We start from the raw sequence: 14,523 nt of genomic DNA, 5'->3' as shown, positions 1-14,523 counted from the left end.
TACATAAAACCATTCTAAAATATATGTACTTCTTTAAACATTTTCCTGTTGTTTTGAGCTGCTTTGTGTGAAATTAAAATTAGTTCAATATAGTTCTGTAGAAGTTGACCACATGAGGGGAAGCTGTTACTGTGAAACGGCAGTGTCACTGGCTAATGATATCTCAGTGATGTTGTTACCAAATGCACTGCACTGTGTTTCAGAAGCAACTCTTTGTGCCGTGTCCCTTTTCAAAAATTCCACACCCATCAACTGCACTGCACACAGTATACGAAGAAGGGAAGAAATGAGACACAGGAAGGTCATAGTGTACCAACAAGTTTCAAAGACCCTTTATAGAATACATGGCCCATTTATGAAATTATGCAAGGGCCAGAACAAAACCAATTCATATACTCTTATGTCATAGATGCGCACCCTGTGCATTCCCAGGATTACTCTGACAACATTGCCTGTTTTAGTGTCTGGTTGTGAATCTCAAAGATCGTTCTGCTGTCAGAGGTGCAATGTAAATGTAGAGAACTCATTCCTCTGAGCCAGCGTCATCGTCAAGCTCATTTTACATTAAGGGCCTTACACAGCACACCTTTTAATTAAGTGGGCTGGACTAGTGAAACTCCTTTCTATCAGCGTAAGGACATTCAATTACACATTTATACCTAAAATATATATGCTTCATAATCGTCTGTGTTGTGTCTGTGGAAAATGCAGCACTGTCAGGGGACTTTGTGATCTTTGCAGCACAATTGTCGAGTTCACTGTCTGAAGATGACAGGGAAAAACTGGATTTTCTTTTTTGAAATTGCACTTATGTGTCTCAGTGTATCTCAGGATTTTTGTAAATGGATCACCTGTAACTTCTGTTATCTGGTAAATGCTTAGAGAAGCATGTTTCACTTGGTCTTTTGGTTTCAGCTTTCAGAAAACTTTGGCTAATGCCCAAGTGAATATTTTCAGAATGCGCTTATACTTCCTTACACTTTACACATGCAAGCAAAACTATGTTCACTGGGGTTTTTTTAAATATACATTGTTATGTGGTGGTTTTACTGGTTCAACTTGCTTGAGATGAAGTTAGAATGTATGTAGCCCAAGAGCTAAAATGAGTTCTCAACTCTGTCCCTTTTTTTTTTTTTTTTTTAAATCCAACATGCTGTCTACTTTATATGGTCCTAAAGTGTGATTTGTTGTTTCAGAGCCCTAGAGACCAACAAATACAACCACATCACAGCTACATACTACCTGCTAGCAGAAAGAATCCTGAGGGAGAAGCAGGAGAAGGATGTGCAGACCCGCTCCTCAAGTCCCAGCAACATCAAGGCACACTTCAGGTAAAGAGCAGCAAAAAACTCAAACACTGCTAAAGAAAGGAAATATCCCTTCTCATGCGTGCACAAAAATTCTGATATTTTAGCAAACTAGTCGAGAGCGTGAGTAACAAAATATCACTGCTTGTGGTCATAATGAGTGTCTGAGTCACTGTATGAGCCCAGAAGAGGGCAACTGACCTATCTCTCAGCTGCCTCACACGGCAACCTGTCTGACTCCACTTCGCAGGGCTCAGCCACAATTACTTAAGACTAGGTAGATCTCTAAAGGTTTCATTTCCATTTCTGGGTTCACCGAGCCTCCACAGTGCAGAGGAGATGGTCTGAGTCATTAGCATATTCTCCAACCTTTTAAAGTTCACCCTTTGTCTTGATGCTTCCATTACTGCAATTTTTTTCTAATTCTAAAGTGAAAAATGGGAGCAAGGCTCCCATCCAGCTAGCTGTCATATCACTAAGAACTGAGAACATATCCTGGTTCATGCTTTAGCTGTCCCAAGTATTTCCTCTTTGTTGCCTTGCCAACATTGTTCCTTTGGTTATAAAAGGAAGAGAGACAAAGGAGAGGAACAAATAAGGAAGAGAAGAGTGAGGAGGCTTCAGCGGGACTGCTGTGGTTGTAAAACTCCCTGCACATTCCCCTATCCAGTTCTCTGTGAAATGCTTTGGGTTTAACTCTCATTGCTACCTACACAGAACCAAAGTAAAACATTGAGTTAGTAGCAAGACAAGGTTTGTGTCATTGTATAGATTTGGGAACAACAGGTATTTTTAAGGGCTCAGAGCTGAATAAGCTCGGATACATGATAGAAACAGAAGCTTGGGTCATCACATTTTCAGTGCTGCGTATGTAGCAACAGCGACCTGGCTGAATACTGAGCTGATGATGATCTCTAGGCCTGCATAGTTGGTACCTGTATCAGTGTGTGAAATCAGGATACCATTATCCGCTGCTAGAAAAACTGAGAGGTCAAATCTTTATCAGATTCTCCATTTGATTGTAACTCCATTTAACTCATCTCCTGTGTTACTGATCCGTGGCCTGATGTACACAGAGCAGGGGCTAATGTTTTTTTTAAGGAGGGGTCAGGCTAAACGTTTTTAACTTTCTGGAACCAGATGGAGTCTAACTGTTATTGTTACTGGTGTTTACCCTTAGATGTATTCACCTCTACATGGTTGCCTGTGCTTGTATGCATGGGACATGCTTCCTGTGCAAATGGAATTTCAAGTAAGCAGAAGCGGAGCAACTTCTCTTGTGGGATTAATTGTTTATGGACACATAAGTGTGCCCTCGATGATTGCTCTGTCTCACTGTTTGTTCCACCTCCATCATGTGAGCACTTACCTCCAGGAGTGGGTTCACCAGGCTGTTTTTCTTCAAATAAAGCTGTTAGTTCAAAGGTAACGGGTCTAATATACAGTGCATATCCTGAGGTGACATAACAACACTCTGAATTTCTCCATGTCTGTATCATTTTAGGCCATTATGTAAGATGACACTGATATATGTAATATTTGCTCACTCGGAATCGTTACACAAATACAAAAAGACTTAAATTTTTTTGATTAATTTTTTAGGAAAGTAAATATAACACACAAGTAGCATTTACGATAAAGTTTTGCTCTCGTGGTGCTCTCCGGCGATGCTAACCCTATATAAGAACCAGTCCATTTACCATTTACCAGTGACCAGTTTAACAAATATATTTTAACACTTAAAAGATACTGATTCATAATTTAATGCACATTTAACAGTCAAACCAAAAGAAAGAGAGACTTAATTCTAGCATAAAAATTAAACTACTAAACTCTAATTTTTCTGTGCCTGCCAATACGATCAATGCCTCTGGCTTTCCCAGCCAGTAGTCTGAACAAAGGCTATTCTCATTATGGATACACCAAGCAAAAGAAAACAATAAAATTCGCTTACCCTACAATGTTAATACCATATCAATCAGTAAATCAAGCCACACAGCTTGAACTCTACTGTGCACATCATCTCTGTGATGCTTTTTTTTTTTTTTTTTTATATGCAAAACTGTTTACTTGAACCCTGTTTGTCACTTAATGCAGATACAGTGTGCCAACCTAGTGTAAATACATTAACTGCTAAAGGACTGTAAAAAAGGGTCTGGGATTGCCATTGACAAAGTCAACATGTTTACAGTATATTTAAAATTAAGGGAATGTTTAGTTAGTGCTAAATAAATAAAATACTAGAATTTCATTCACCAAAACCGAGACAAAAAATTACTGACCATAGCACGTGGTAGAGATGTCCAGTTCAATGACTCCAGTCATGAGTGGACAGACCTAACTTTAGGCAAGTTCTAAAACCGTTTATCCATCGACATCCATTGATCTATAAGGGGTGAAATAAACTAGAGACAAATTCCCTTTGTGTACCAGGCTGTGCGCATGTCTGTATTTTAACATGGAGTCTAGTAGGGCTGGGCAATATGGCCTAAAATTCATATCTTGATATTCTTTAGCTGTGCTGCAGTGGTTTGTATCATATCTATCTAATAGACTCCAATTTGTGCATGTAAATGGAGAGTCCTCTTCACACACTGAGGTTAATTATGGAGTTCCACAGGGTTCAGTGCTAGGACCAATTCTGTTTACACTAAACATGCTTCCCCTAGGCAGTATCATTAGAAGACATAGCATACAATTTCACTGCTATGCAGATGACACCCAGCTCTATCTATCTATGAAGCCAGATAACACACACCAATTAGTTAAACTGCAGGAATGTCTTAAAGACATAAAGACCTGGATGGCCGCTAACTTTCTGCTTCTTAATTCAGATAAAACTGAGGTTATTGTACTCGGCCCTGAAAATCTTAGAAATATGGTATCTAACCAGATTCTTACCCTGGATGGCATTACCTTGGCCTCCAGTAACGCTGTGAGGAACCTTGGAGTCATTTTTGACCAGGACATGTCCTTCAATGCACATATTAAACAAATATGTAAGACTGCTTTCTTCCATTTGCGCAACATCTCTAAATTTAGAAATATCCTGTCTCAGAGTGACGCTGAAAAACTAGTTCATGAATTTATTACTTCCAGGCTGGACTACTGTAATTCATTATTATCAGGATGTCCAAAAAACTCACTGAAAAGCCTTCAGCTAATCCAAAATGCTGCAGCAAGAGTCCTGACAGGGACTAGAAAGAGAGAGCATATTTCTCCTGTTTTGGCTTCCCTTCATTGGCTTCCTGTTAAATCCAGAATTGAATTCAAAATCCTGCTCCTCACATACAAGGTCTTAAATAATCAGGCCCCATCTTATCTTAATGACCTTGTAGTACCATATCACCCTATTAGAGCACTTCGCTCTCGCACTGCAGGCCTACTTGTTGTTCCTAGAGTATTTAAAAGTAGAATTGGAGGGAGAGCCTTCAGTTTTCAGGCCCCTCTTCTGTGGAACCAGCTTCCAGTTTGGATTCAGGAGACAGACACTATCTCTACTTTCAAGATTAGGCTCTTTCCTTTTTGCTAAAGCATATAGTTAGGGCTGGACCAGGTGACCCTGAATCCTCCCTTAGTTATGCTGCGATAGACATAGGCTGCCGGGGATTCCCATGATGCATTGAGTTTTTCCTTTCCAGTCACCTTCCTCACTCACTATGTATTAACAGACCTCTCTGCATTGAATCATATCTGTTATTAACCTCTGTCTCTCTTCCACAGCATGTCTTTTATCCTGTCTTCCTTCTCTCACCCCAACCGGTCACAGCAGATGGCCGCCCCTCCCTGAGCCTGGTTCTTCTGGAGGTTTCTTCCTGTTAAAAGGGAGTTTTTCCTTCCCACTGTCGCCAAAGTGCTTGTTCATAGGGGATCATATGATTGTTGGGTTTTTCTCTGTATCTATGAAGCACCTTGAGGCGACTTTTGTTGTGATTTGGCGCTATATAAATAAAATTGAATTGAATTGGCTGGATGGCGATATACAGTATATATCTTGATATTTTTTTTAAAGCCATAAAGTAAGAACAAAAAGAGTTCTTAGTCAAAGCTGTGTCCCAGATCTCACATAGGTACTTTTATTAACATACAGCGCAGATGTACATGAAAAAATTACTCAGAAATAAATTATCAGGATTTATTAAATAATAATTCTCCATAAATAAAATAAAACAATGTTGTTTTGTGCATAACAAAAAGCTCACAATTGTGCAGTCAATGTAAACTAAAAAGACCTGAGCATAAAAACAAAGACTGGGGGAGTTGTGTTGAGTGAAGGAGAGAGGCGAGGCAGAGGAACACAGCGTAGAGACAAAAGTGGACGAAAGACAGGCAAACTTGCAGTTCCAAGTATAATTATAACGTAACATAGACTATATCAATATAAACGATATTGTCACATCTCTTATCTCGTATAAAAGTATATCCATATATTTAAAAACTCGATATATCGCCCAGTCCTAGAGTCTCAAGTGGCCATTAAAAGAATTACAGTTGTTAGAAGTTTGATCGTGTTTTTCTTGAGTAAATGCTACACTTGTGTACACCCTGAAACATAGTTCAGATCAAGAAGGAAGCATACACATTGTATCTTTTGCTTATCAAAGTGGTTTTCTGCCAGAGACATAGAAATGAACCAGGTCCTGTACGCTTGTTTGTGAAGAAGAATTGAGCTGCATTTTGAGCTATGGGTGACATGCAGATGATGTAAAAACACAGATTTGAAATTACTTTATTAATAGAGACACTTCATGGGATAAACTGTATAACAGATTGCATACTGAATACTGACTGTTCTTTGATTTGAAACACTCTATAAAATATATTTGGTGTTACTCTGATAACACGAGCTTTAGTTACAACTGTATTATTGCCAAAATCTGTCTTAGTTTACTAAGAATATTCCAATTTCCACTGGCTGACATTCACAGGTCCCTGCATCACTGACTAATCTGCTTTACAAGCTTCTTTTTTCTTCTTCCACATACAGACTGTGTTTCATCAGTGCATTATTCATTATACCACTGAATAGAGAGGCTGTGGTTTAGCTAACAATGAAAAAAGATACAGTGTGGCCTTTGTGGCAGCTCTATTAGAGGATGGTAAAATAAATAAAGCACAGTAATGACCTGTAATTGGATTTGTCAACCTGATTTGAAAAGAAAAGCCATGATTTCCATAAAACATTTTGCAAAATCAGTTATCACTCATCCATTTATCTACAGACACAAGCTAATTTCCGCCTCGCTTTCTATTTACAATCCTTTATTTATCAATCCTTAACTTTTCGGGGGGGCCCTGATTATTTTGAATGATTCTTTTGATATAGTCAGTCTACTTGTTCTAGACTCCAGGAAGGTAATTCCACTTTGTGTTTGTGTGCACGCTCGTCCATAACAGAGAAAGTGGAGCCACATCCATATGTTTACCACATCAATTTATAGTAACTTAAAAGGAACAGATGCTGCCATATAACAGAGTGTAGCTTTAATAAATATAGCTGCTATAGAGTCAGACCAAAATAAAGTTCATCAGTCAGTTAATCAATAAAGAATTTAATGCTCTCTTCAGCCAAACTGTACTTCAGGTCAAGGTCACATTTTTTGTTTTACGGTCAATAACCAATGAATTGTGATGGATCATGAACCAGATGATCTAGTCTGGCGGCTGCAAATAGTGATGAACATTTTGATCAAAACATTGGACACTGTTTATAGTTAAAGTTATAAAGATGCTCATAGCTCCAAACCCTAAGCCCTCACTGTTAATTGCCTACGTACAGTTGGATACTGCTGCAAGTGATTGCACTGGATGAACAAAAAAGCACCCTGCATCATATGTCTCCAGTTAAAATCTCTTCCCACTTATATACTGTAATGATATTATTTACGCAGTATACCCCGCCTCTCACCCCATGACAGCTGGGATTGGCTCCAGCACCCCCCGCGACCCTAAAAAAGGATAAGCTGTAGCGAATGGATGGATATTATTTACGCAGTATATCATTTTGAAGTCATGAGTGTAATCCCTGTGTTGTCCCTGTCTTCTCTAGTTGTCTATATTTGAGTGATCTATTCTGTATAAATAACTATCCAAGTCACTTGAGGAGAGTATAAATTGACTATAAAGTCTTTTGAAGATCAAAGAAAACGTATCAACTGATGCAATCCTTTTTCTTATCTCTACAGGCAGTCCTGGCCCACCAGAGTGGATATGCACCAGGATATTGAGGATAGTTTAGCAGCTTCGTCCATCTCTCACGCAGGAGGCCCTCAGTCCCCTGCTCGCAGTGCTGAGAACCTGCTCAATGGACATCGCTCTAAAGCCATGATGGAGCTGGGCAGACGGGAAGAGAGCACGGTGACTGACTCTCCGGGGTCGGCACAGGTACACTCATCATCATCCCTTGTCTGTATCAAATGAAGCTTTCTTTTTTTATACATGAAATGCAGTGCTAGTAGGACCATCTGAGAGTAAATAGGATTGTTATTGCCTCTGTAGTAAGTTGTTCTATTTGTGTGTGTGTGGTTCTTTTCTGGGTCCTCAAACTTTACACATGGGTAAAGCCTAAAGGCAGGGACAGCAGCAGTGAGAGTCATTTTCAGAACAGAGCACACTTCGCAGCTACTTTCAGTTGTAAACAGTGCAGCTGATCATACTTGCACCCTGTTTTAATGCCCATGCTCTTGTATTTTCTTCTTGCCTCAGGGAGCGTGTGCTGCTGCTTCAGGTCCTGCTCCTGGCACCATCAGGACTCCCACTCCCTCCACCTCAGCAGCAGCTAAGCAGCGAACCTGCCTGTTCAGGTCTGATCTCTGGACTCAGTTTTCAACAGTGTGACATTATTTTGTGTCCTCAGTATCCCTAAAACTGAAAGCAGAACAATAAGTTGTACTCTATTTCAATGTGTGCATTTCGTAGCTTCTTAAATGTTCAGGCTAAATTTCTTTGTATTATGTCACAAATTGAAATTTTGAACTTTTATTCAGAAACTAGACAAAATGAGACATCTGAAAATGGCGGCTGTAATAGTCCCGTCCCCCCTGTAGTCTAACAGAGCAAATGATCCATCGAGCAACTGATGATAAAACAGAGGATCGAGTTTTCTGTCATTGCTTTGTGGTTGTATTCTAATGTCAACTCATTCATGTCTGATTGTTTGGCAGAGTGGAGGAGGATGAAGAGGAGGAGGAAGAGCAGGACCCGTCTCCCCTACCAACTCAGGTGATCCTGCGGCGGAAGCCCCCCTCCATTACCAACCGCCTTACGTCCAGGAAGAGTGCCCCAGTGCTCAACCAGATCTTTGAAGAGGAGGGAGAGTCCGACGATGACTTCGACATGGATGAGGGTCTGCCGCCCAAACTCAGCCGTCTCAAAATGAACATGGCCGGGAACGCCGGCACTCTGAGCTCGTCGTCGTCCCCGGGATCCACGCAGAAGCGCTATCATCGGCGCAAGAGTCAGGGAAGGGGATCGTCATGCTCGAGCTCTGAGACGAGCGATGATGACTCCGAGAGCCACCGGAGGCGCCTGGATAAAGACTCAGGCTTCAGCTACAGCTGGAACAGGAGGGACAGCAGTGAAGGGCCACCTGGCAGCGAGGGGGGGAACGGTGGAGGCAGCAGCTCAGGGCAGGGGAAGCCCCCCACTGAGGGAGGAGGGTCCTCTGGCCCAGACAGGGGGAGTCCTGGAGCGGGAGGTAACGGAGGAGGACAGAGTGGCAGTGGAGGAGGGGGGAGTGGGGGAGGAGGAGGGGGTAATAAAGGACAAGACAGCCCTTCCAGTTGTTGTAACAACAGTAGCACTACTAACCCGTCCCTTGGCTCTCAGCCCCGGGCCTCGCGCACTGCAAGCCGCAGCGCTGAGCTGGTGGAGAGTCTCAAGCTGATGAGCTTGTGCCTCAGCTCACAGCTGCAGCACCACCACGCTGGGAGAGGTGGTCGAGGGGGTGGGGGGAAATTCATCATAGACCCCCATAGCCTCTCAGGAGGGAGTGTGAAAATCCAGGAGAAGTCCACCTGGAGGATGTGCATCGGGTCCACTGGGAGCCTGGACACCATCACCCTCCCCACCACCACTATCACCGGCCTGCCTCGCACCCATACCCCACCACACCATCACAACCGCAAAACGGTGCCGCACAGCGGCCCGGGTGGCAGGAACACTCATGGCAACCTGAGCACCCTGAAGAACAGCGTGATTCAACTACCTCTGTGCGAGAAGACCATCTCTGTCAACATCCAGCGAGGTGGAGGCTCCAGGGATGGCCTGCTCTGTACCTCAGCTCCAGCCAGCTGCTGCCAGGTCATCTGAAGCTCGCTGACACCCTGTGGACCATGACCCACCGACACCAAGTTTTCTCAGTCACTCTTCCCCTCCTGCTTCAGGTAGTTTCTTTGAACACTACTCTGCTTTTGAACCTTCCTGTCTAGTTTGCTGTAGCAGGTAGCTGAGCTCCCACAACCACCTGCCTCTCAGCTCACCACCTCTCCTGTCACTTTTTGTTCCGTGCCCTGCTCCCTACCAATTGTTGGTGGTTATAAATGTCTATTAGTGTTTTTATGTTTTTCATTATATTCTTGTTTTATGTGTCCTGACTGCACTTTGACATTCTAAATGATTTGTATTAGAGCATTTAAAATAAGGAGGCTCGCATTTAAAGTGGACCTGTTCTGCTCATTTCCAGCTTTGTGGTTTTTATTCGTGGATTCTATTAGAGTGGCTTTGCATGAGTCACTGTTTAAAATAATAATTGCTTTTCATTTTTAATTAGACTGACTTCATACTAGTTAGTTCACCCTCTGTCTGAAACAGTGTAAAATAAGCTTCCGTACTGTTTCACGTAACAGCGCCTTTATGAGAAAAGAAGGAAAAGCAGAATAGGTCCACTTGAAGAGCAGAGCATTAGGGCCACTGTGAAAAGCATTTTGAGAAGTATTTATTGGAGTGTAAATTAAAAAAAAAAAAAAAGGAAAAATACCACGAGGTAAAATTGTAATTTTACAAACCTGTACATATAAAAGTTGTAACTGTATGACAAAGTTGGGAAGAAAAAGTGATTGTACTCTGAGATAAAGTTTACATTTTCTAGGAGAAGGTCATTATTATAATTATATTCCTGAAAACATATTACAAAATCTTTCACTTTGTCAACCAAAGAATGAAAGATGGTTGATATAGACAAAGTTGAATTTCTTAACATTTTTGGTTCACTATTTCTAACAAAAATCCACAATAATATCAGAAATAGGTGATAATAAATATCAGCTGGAGCTGTTAAGAAGTAATACTAACAGATGGGTAAATGGAACAATGAAATAACCTATTTACAGTCAGCATGCAGCAAATGTACAGGTGCTAAAACAAACTTGTATACATTTGATTCATCCACTGTGACAAGAAGGTAAATCATTCTTTACAAAGGTCTTAAATAACTGATGTGCAGTTTAGTTTAGTCTGGAAGTCAGAAATTTTGAGTGGCGTTGCAGCTTTCAGGAAGATGCTCTTGGAAAACGTACTGCTTTTACACAACTCAAGGCTACAGTGACAGTTTGGTTTACATTACCACTTTCATGGGACCAGCTCACTCAGAATGGTTGATCAGTCTCATATAAGTACTTCAAGTAAAACAACATTTAAAAAGGTTTACTGAATGTAGTAGAAATTTTCAGCTGTTTTTCATTTGAATGGGGGGGAAAGCGCCTCATTTTTCATGGGGTCTAAAATGAGCACAGCGTACACCTGTGGGTGTGGGAGGGGCTACTGGAAATAATCATCAATGATGGCAGATTTCCAGATTTAATTGATTTTCAGTAACAACTCCAATTTGTGCTAACTGTGCTGCTAACAGCTGATTCTTAAAAGTAATTTAATTCAAGTGTTGACCGATTGGGTTCACATTCACAAGACTGAGACACCGAAAAAGAAAAAAACTAAACAAGACTTCTCCATGTCAGCAACAGATTTGATAATCTCAGCAGACGCCCTGATGTGAATTTAAGAGGACATCAGAGCAACATGAAGTGGTTACAGCAGGCTCAAAGTGTTTAACACAGTTGTCAATACTAATTATTTTAAAGAGCTGAAATATATTTTTTGGCCTTTTTAAAGAGTAACTTCTTTCTCCTTTGACCTTGTAAAATACTTAATTTCTTCTTGAAATGGCAATTTTTGACTTCATGGGGGGTTTTTCACTTGTAATATTTTGATCCTTTTCCTTGTAAAATTAAAACTTTAGTCTCATAACTTTTTCCGATTCCCATCAAATCAAAGCTTCTTTCTCAAAGTATCAGTGGTCCAAACACTCCAGGTGTAAAAATCGAAATAACAAGCACTTGTAGTTGCAGCTGTAGCGGCCAGCTGGCAGAGGAGAGGGACGGGGACGCCTGCTTATTGATACAACTCAAACTCACACTTCTCCCTCCTTTACCTCGAACCTTCGCTCCCCTCTGAACGTTAGCTGCCAGTGACATCGCTGATGATAAATAGAAAAACATAAAGTGGATTCCATTCGTTTGAGTCCGTTCAGCGTATCTGACCACCTCTGTCCACTCTGGGCTCTGTATTGCACTCAGACAATCTGTTTTCTGTTCTTTTTTAAGAACCATGTATCCTCTGCTGAATTGAGCTCGGTGCAAACTGTTGGTCATAACCCTTTAAATCTGTACCAGTGTCTCTTTACAGAGGCGGCACGCTTTCAGCTTTTAAATAACACACACACAGAAGCTGGTGGGAAGAAGTGTGTGTGTGTGTGTGTGTGTGTGTGTGTGAGGGCAGCATTGCATTGATACTGTAGCAAGATGAACAAACAGGTTTGGAAGAGTTCCTGCTGACCACACATTCAAAAATGAGGTGTTCTTATTTTTTTATTCACATGATTTTGTGTTGTTTATTGACGGAACATATTGTGTTTGCCTACCATTAACCCAGCTGCTGCTGCAAGAGACATGCAGCTGCTTAACCCTGAAGAATGATCAGAATTTCTGCAGCAACTCCTCCTAAAACATGCTCCGACGTTCATCTCAGTAACACACACTTCTCGTGCCTTTCTTTTAAACAGAATCTCTCAGCGCAGGCTTGAAAAAAGTAGCTCCTCTGACTATGTTGAACCTCGTTTAGCAAGAACAACCTCCATGTTTCCTAATGCTGTTTCTGATGGTGCCTTCACACCAAAAGCAAAGAAAAATTTAATGCTGGACAAACGTTTCTGCAAAACATCTTCTAGAACTGGCTGTGTTTTCATCACATACCGTGAGGCTTCATATTTCTGTGATGTCAGCATTAAACAGCAGTCTTCTCGCTAAAACACCTCAGGCTAAAATCAGATTTTTTTTTGTTATTATTTTGCCATATCAACCTCATTGTGGACTGCTGCACTGATATTTTCTTCTAAATGTGTAGAAGAGAAAAATACCAACATTTATTTCATACTTTAGTAGTGGAATAAAAGTACTTGGTTACATCAGAGCCCTTGTAGATTTAAGTCTTGGCACCTCTTTAATAATCCATTTAATTTGAAGTCCCCATCTGAATTTGCTTTTCCCCAGATATAAAAACGAGTCACCAGGCAAGACAAATAAACACTGCTTTAAAACTTTGGGGACTTCGCCCTGTTACCCTGCAGTTATCTTTGTACTGTGCATGCAGCATGTAGCATGCATGCAGCATGCATCTGTGTCCAATAGGAAAAACATATGTAGCTCTAGGCAGATGACCGGCCCTCCTTAGTTTGGTTCAACTGGATGTTTCTTCCTGTTAAAAAGGAAATTTTCCTTCCCACCATCGTTTGTTTGCTCATAGGGAATTAACAGATTGCTGGAGTTTTCTCTCTAATATTGTCGGGTTTTAACAGTATAAAGCAACTTGAGGTGACTGTTAAGATTTATTCATCATGCCCTCTGTAGTGGACAAAAGTTAAACTGAAAGATACTTTTCCCCCCTCGGATATAGATGAAACACAACTTTGTAAATTGTTGATTGGCTCTATGGGCTTAGGAGCAGAATTCATAACACTCACATTTCTGTTTCTATATTCTCTGAATGCCGTCACGTTCCTGGATGTCATATCTGGTTACGTTGTAGCTGAATGAGAAATTATCCAAAAAAAGAGAGACTGATGAGAAGAGAGAGGGGAAAAAACAAACACCTTCATTGCATTATTGTCGTACGTTTCTTCTTCAGGGCATCCAGCAGCCAAAACCATGTTGCTCCCTCCACTGTGCTTCAGTTGGGATGATTTGTTGAATGTTGAATTGTTGAAGATGTTTTACACTTTTTTTGTTTTTCGTAAACAGCATCTATCTGTTAAAAGATTTCTTAATTGCTGACATTGGACACTTTAAACAAAGGTTTTAGTCATGTTAGATGTGTTTCTGTGTTCGGTTTTGTAGACAGTTTGTCTTAAATGTCAGTCAGCAAGCTGCGATTGAAGAAAGGGGGGAAAACCCCATCGTCAGTTTGTGCCTTTTAATAGGAGCTGCATCTCTACAAACCATACACCGGCTCCATACAGAAACACCTGAAATTACGAGTTTGTGTGTGTTACTTCAGTCACACCGCGTTTGTCTGCAATTGTGACTGAGATGAAAGTCGGAGCACGTTTTGAGGAGTGGGTGCAGAAGTCGTGCTGTTTCTTACGGGTTAATCACTGTTGTCCTGCAGCCGTGGTCCTGCCCGCGCCAACGGCCCCCTCCCCCCCCCAAAGTTAAGTGTACATGAGGGTGCAGCGTATGTATATACAGTGAAAAAGAAAGTTTATTTTTTAAAACTTGTAAATTTTTTTGAGCAATCTGATGTTTGAAAATGTTTTATTTTTATGATGGGTGGGCGGGTGTGAAGCTTTGAGAAGCGCGTGCCCTGGGTAAACCGGCAGGAAGCGCGCACGAGACAGAGCCTCGCACCTTCCGGCTTTCGGAGCTGGCTGTAAAGACAAACAAACGAAAGTAAGAGAGAGGAAAGGGAAAATGGGGGAACTCTTTAAGGGCATTGGCAATAAGCTATACCGTGTGTTGCAGCTATCTGTACAGAAACACTTCATTAGTTTCTTTTTTTTTAGATTCCAAACTCGTGCAGCCTCACACAGCAGCTGCTTCAGACTCGGAAAAAAACGAAAAACAAGGAATGTTCTAAATATGTTTTCTCTCTTTGGTTGTCGTCTGAGATTCGTTTTTAAAAACCAAATGTAAATAGAGTTGTAAATACGGTGCTCTTTCTCTTTATC

At 41.1% G+C, this 14,523-nt stretch overlaps 1 protein-coding gene across 3 annotated transcripts in view; it reads left to right on the top strand.

Moving 5' to 3' along the window:
* snrka (SNF related kinase a) overlaps positions 1-10,284 on the top strand; it is a 54,294-nt gene extending 44,010 nt beyond the window's left edge. For all 3 annotated transcript variants that reach the window (XM_026184701.1, XM_026184700.1, XM_026184702.1), the window contains exons 5-8: positions 1,197-1,331; positions 7,493-7,691; positions 8,013-8,110; positions 8,471-10,284. In XM_026184701.1, coding sequence (XP_026040486.1) covers positions 1,197-1,331; positions 7,493-7,691; positions 8,013-8,110; positions 8,471-9,617 — 1,579 coding nt within the window. In that variant the 3' untranslated portion in view covers positions 9,618-10,284. The remainder of the gene's footprint in view (positions 1-1,196; positions 1,332-7,492; positions 7,692-8,012; positions 8,111-8,470) is intronic.
* Positions 10,285-14,523: the final 4,239 nt, after the last annotated feature.

This window comes from Astatotilapia calliptera, chromosome 11 (genome assembly GCF_900246225.1).
Source record: "Astatotilapia calliptera chromosome 11, fAstCal1.2, whole genome shotgun sequence".
NCBI lineage: Eukaryota > Metazoa > Chordata > Actinopteri > Cichliformes > Cichlidae > Astatotilapia > Astatotilapia calliptera.
This window is presented reverse-complemented; position numbering and strand designations above follow the sequence as displayed.